This window comes from Malus sylvestris, chromosome 10 (genome assembly GCF_916048215.2).
Source record: "Malus sylvestris chromosome 10, drMalSylv7.2, whole genome shotgun sequence".
NCBI classification, from domain to species: Eukaryota; Viridiplantae; Streptophyta; class Magnoliopsida; order Rosales; family Rosaceae; genus Malus; species Malus sylvestris.
In genome coordinates, this window is record NC_062269.1 from 20,852,284 (window position 1) to 20,857,895 (window position 5,612).

Sequence of the window (5,612 nt, forward strand, 5' to 3'; positions counted from 1 at the left end):
ATAACAATACTTAGTTAATTATTAAATTAAGTTTTTTTTTTCATTTATTAGTTATCTTGCCCAACAACGCTCTCCGTCGGCCAACGAGATAAAATAATTATTTTTCTTCTGATAAGGGGTTACTAACCATACGAGTAAAGCGATGTCTATCGGGCATCTGCAGTCAACACAAACTTACATGATGGAGGTTTGTCGCTTTGTCCACTAGACAAGACCTTGTTGCCCTGACAAAAATTTGTATCCGCCGACAAAAATGTCTTACGACGGCTCTTGGGCGACGATTACTTCCCGATGGAGTTCCGTTGCCTTATCTTTTGCTTGACGAACGTTGTCCTTAAGAGACGAATTTTGTTCGTCTCCTAAGTTTTTTTTGTTTTTTTTGGGTAGTGGTTGGGTCTCGATCGTGTTCAGCTGGATTTAGATTCATACGTTCCTATTAACATAATTAATGTCAAAGCACAACCTTCTTGGAGAATTATGCATGTCAACCAAGATATCAATTTCCTCAAGTTTTTACAACTATCGTTCACACGTCTTCCGAAAAGTGAATATGGTAAATGGTGCAATGGCGGCAATAAAGCAACATTATCATCATAATTGTACTTGGTTCTAACAATTTTCTAGTAATAACGTTAAAAGATAGATATACTATGATTATATGTTTGTAAAGGTCCATAGAAAATCCTGGCTGTAACTTCAGCTTGTTAAAAAACATTACCCAAAAAAAAAAATGGTTAATCATTTTTTTATTATTTTTCTGTCACCTCTCACCATATACAGCAACATGAATGTATTCGTATACAGCAATAGAAACCAACATCTGTCGCCATCCCCCCTTAAGACCAAAGGCATTATTTATATACAATAGTTTCTAGTAGGGGCGCTCGTCGTCCTGGTAAGAAGGATCGTAGTTGCAAATGACATAGTTTTGTCCATTCTTGCACTTTGAAATGCCACATCCAACATAAGTAGTTTTGCCCCATATCACACCAAGGTAGTGGCCACATTCATCTCGGACACATTTGTTTTGCTGGTAGTCATAGAATTCCTTCTCGGTGACCCAGTATTTGGTAGCGGCTGCACCGGTCATGCCATCACCAGAGGCCAAGTTCTCGCCGTAAGGCCCCATTGAGTGCTCCATTTGGCAGTCCTCGATTCTTTTGTCGGCATAAGCTTGAGCGTACTCGGCTATGGTCTCGTTCCATTTGAGTGGTCCATTGCCAACCTCGGCACGAGCTATGTTGTGTTCCCTGATGAAGCCATCAATCTCTTCTTTGGGTAGGATTGCGGCGACATGGGTCATGATGATTGCAATGGTGAAGATGCCCAAAATAAGCTTGACGTTGAACGCCATTTTGTATCTCGATATGGGGTCGGTTTTGTTGTATGGTAGAGGACGTTGAATTGATAGCTGTTGGTTTGAAAGGAGGAATGCAGATAGGGTTATATTTATAGAGACAAAATAATAGTAGGGTGTCAAAAATAGTCCTTAAGAGATGGGAGGTTGCATACATTTCGATTCTATATATAGATATAGCGGTAGAGGACGGGTAAAAAAAGAGAGAATAGAATAGACTGACTTACACTAATTAAGAATTGACAAACTACTTAATATTACAGTCTAGTGATATTGATCTTTATTTGTAATTGAGAGATTTTAGGTTTGATTCTCGCTAAAGACAAATCCAAACTAAATTAATATGATACCCATCCTCACTCTTGAGTGTAGATAATATCCAATGTATTAATTTTTTTATGAGATTAACAAAAAAATAAAAAAGTTATGAGATTGGCAAACAATAGAAAAAATAGAATTTGGTTTGGCTCACTAAATTTTTTTATCTGGCATGTTTTTTGGTTTCCTTTTGCCTGTCTGGAGTATTTTTCAAGTGGTTTACCTAGTTAAGGATTTTTCTGATACCTTCCCTTATAAAAATGTTCTGCTAATGTACTTATTCTGTTGGATAAAAACCCACCTATGTATAAACATCCAATAAAAACCCAAAATTTAAATAAATTGCCACATAAAAAAAAAAGTAACATATTAATATAAGATTTTTACAATTTATGCCACAACATTCTATAATTGTTTTTGACACACCCCGATCGACAACAATCTTACTTAAAACCTGGAGGGGCGCAAAACAGAAAACGTGAGTGGGCAAAAACAAACGTTTTACAAAATCATTTCATTTATCAACATACTAACCCCTCGCTGTAAAACATATATTAATTTCCCAGAATCAAGATGTAAGCATATACATATATAACTGAAATCATATTAAATCAGTTCATGCTTCACATAATCATATTCATATGCATGTCATGCCAAAGTATAACAAAGTAAGCTATCCAGGTAAGTTTAATTTCATAGAAATATGATATGTTAGCCGGAACTCCTGTCGTAGTCTGTACGGCTGAATTCATAGCTCAAACTCAATCTAGCCGGAATCACTACTATGACCTATACGGCAATATACTGCACATAAGTCGGAACCGCTGGAAAGGGTCTGTACGACAAGGTTGGGTGTAATACAGTTATGCTCAATTCTACTTTCTCAATACTAGTTGTGCGATAATACGTTAGTCACCTATGAGTCGGAACCATCTATAGTGGTCTGTACAACAAGACTGTGCACCTAAATTGGATCCAATGTGAGCATATGGTGCGGGAGGTGACATAATATAAGAAACAATGAAATTTTATCTTGATAATTAAATAGGCAAATGATTTCGGATTGAATTAAATTTTTGCAAGGATGATTTATAAATCGAGACTTACAAAATAGATGGTTCGGATCGTTAAAATTCGACGTGGAGTGGACCCCACATCTAATCCCTATTTTTTGAAAAAAAAATAGAAATTCATTTGCATAAAGGGCATGAATTGTTATTAATTAAATAAACTTGTTTAATATTATGCTATTAATATAACAATACTTAGTTAATTATTAAATTAAATTTTTTTTTTCATTTATTAGTTATCTTGCCCAACGACGCTCTCCGTCGGCCAACGAGATAAAATAATTATTTTTCTTCTGATAAGGGGTTACTAACCATACTAGTAAAGCGATGTCTATCGGGCATCTGCAGTCAACACAAACTTACATGATGGAGGTTTGTCGCTTTGTCCACTAGACAAGACCTTGTTGCCCTGACAAAAATTTGTATCCGCCGACAAAAATGTCTTACGACGGCTCTTGGGCGACGATTTCTTCCCGATGGAATTCCGTTGCCTTATCTTTTGCTTGACGAACGTTGTCCTTAAGAGACGAATTTTGTTGGTCTCCTAAGTTTTTTTTTTTTTTTTTTTGGGTAGTGGTTGGGTCTCGATCGTGTTCAGCTGGATTTAGATTCATACGTTCCTATTAACATAATTAATGTCAAAGCACAACCTTCTTGGAGAATTATGCATGTCAACCAAGATATCAATTTCCTCAAGTTTTTACAACTATCCTTCACACGTCTTCCGAAAAGTGAATATGGTAAATGGTGCAATGGCGGCAATAAAGCAACATTATCATCATAATTGTACTTGGTTCTAACAATTTTCTAGTAATAACGTTAAAAGATAGATGTACTATGATTATATGTTTGTAAAGGTCCATAGAGAATCCTCGCTGTAACTTCAGCTTGTTAAAAAACATTACCCAAAAAAAAAATGGTTAATCATTTTTTTTTTATTTTTCTGTCACCTCTCACCATATACAGCAACATGAATGTATTCGTATATAGCAATAGAAACCAACATCTGTCGCCATCCCCCCTTAAGACCAAAGGCATTATTTATATACAATAGTTTCTAGTAGGGGCGCTCGTCGTCCTGGTAAGAAGGATCGTAGTTGCAAATGACATAGTTTTGTCCATTCTTGCACTTTGAAATGCCACATCCAACATAAGTAGTTTTGCCCCATATCACACCAAGGTAGTGGCCACATTCATCTCGGACACATTTGTTTTGCTGGTAGTCATAGAATTCCTTCTCGGTGACCCAGTATTTGGTAGCGGCTGCACCGGTCATGCCATCACCGGAGGCCAAGTTCTCGCCATAAGGCCCCATTGAGTGCTCCATTTGGCAGTCCTCGATTCTTTTGTCGGCATAAGCTTGAGCGTACTCGGCTATGGTCTCGTTCCATTTGAGCGGTCCATTGCCAACCTCGGCACGAGCTATGTTGTGTTCCTTGATGAAGCCATCGATCTCTTCTTTGGGTAGGATTGCGGCGACATGCGTCATGATGATTGCAATGGTGAAGATGCCCAAAATAAGCTTGACGTTGAACGCCATTTTGTATCTCGATATGGGGTCGGTTTTGTTGTATGGTAGAGGACGTTGAATTGATAGCTGTTGGTTTGAAAGGAGGAAAGCAGATAGGGTTATATTTATAGAGACAAAATAATAGTAGGGTGTCAACAATAGGCCTTAAGAAATGGGAGGTTGCATACATTTCGATTCTATATATAGATATAGCGGTAGAGGACGGGTAAAAAAAAAAGAGAATAGAATAGATTGACTTACACTAATTAAGAATTGACAAACTACTTAATATTACCGTCTAGTGATATTTATCTTTATTTGTAATTGAGAGATTTTAGGTTTGATTCTCGCTAAAGACAAATCCAAACTAAATTAATAAGCTACCCATCCTCACTCCTGAGTGTAGATAATATCGAATGTATTAATTTTTTTATGAGATTAACAAAAAAAAAAAAAGAAGTTATGAGATTGGCAAACAATAGAAAAAATAGAATTTGGTTTGGCTCACTAAATTTTTTTTATCTTGCATGTTTTTTGGTTTCCTTTTGCCTGTCCGGAGTATTTTTCAAGTGGTTTACCTAGTTAAGGATTTTTCTGATACCTTCCCTTATAAAAATGTTCTGCTAATGTACTTATTCTGTTGGATAAAAACCCACCTATGTATAAACATCCAATAAAAACCCAAAATTTAAATAAATTGCCACTTAAAAAAATAAGTAACATATTAATATAAGATTTTTACAATTTATGCCACAACATTCTATAACTGTTTTCATACACCCATTCTTAGCCAACCATTATGGTTAATGTTTTTAACAATTTCTTTTCTCTGTTTAATCTAAACTGCATATTTGTAACATCCCACATTGTCCAGGGTAGTGGATCCTGTAAGCTTTATATGTATATTATCGTCTATACCTAGCACGAGGCCTTTTGGGAGCTTACTGGCTCCGGGTTCCATCGGAACTCCGAAGTTAAGTGAGTTCGCGCAAGAGCATTCCCAGGATGGGTGACCCACTGGGAAGTTCTCGCGTGATGACACACCCCGACCTGGGAAGGTCGAAGCATGCTGGCCATCACCGTGAGGTGACGTAATCATAAGGGTAAGTGATGTAAGAAGTGAATAAATTTAAAACTAATTAGAACTAATTATACTAAACAGTGAAAGAGTGCGCAATCGTGGGATGAACCCACTATAATTATTCAAAGGGTAATAGACAGTGAGACTACAGAAGAGTAGTCAAAGTAACTAAAGTACACTTATTACACAACAGTGATAAGTTCGTACGTATAAACATAAGAGAATGTCAGAACTGCCGAGATTCCTCGAGTGCCACAAAGAGTACAGCTATCTAGG

The 5,612-nt window shown here is 36.7% G+C and overlaps 2 protein-coding genes across 2 annotated transcripts; both read right to left on the reverse strand.

The window, feature by feature from the left end:
- Positions 1-721: 721 nt before the first annotated feature.
- Positions 722-1,422, reverse strand: LOC126584875 (basic form of pathogenesis-related protein 1-like). The gene has a single exon (XM_050249247.1). It carries the CDS (start codon positions 1,352-1,354, stop codon positions 872-874), a length of 483 nt encoding a protein of 160 aa, XP_050105204.1. The 5' UTR covers positions 1,355-1,422; the 3' UTR covers positions 722-871.
- Positions 722-4,354, reverse strand: LOC126584876 (basic form of pathogenesis-related protein 1-like). Its single transcript, XM_050249248.1, has 2 exons — positions 3,696-4,354; positions 722-764 (listed from the first exon to the last, which is right to left on the reverse strand). The coding sequence occupies exon 1, from the start codon at positions 4,283-4,285 to the stop codon at positions 3,803-3,805; it is 483 nt and encodes a 160-aa protein (XP_050105205.1). The 5' UTR covers positions 4,286-4,354; the 3' UTR covers positions 722-764; positions 3,696-3,802.
- Between the last annotated feature and the right edge of the window lie 1,258 nt (positions 4,355-5,612).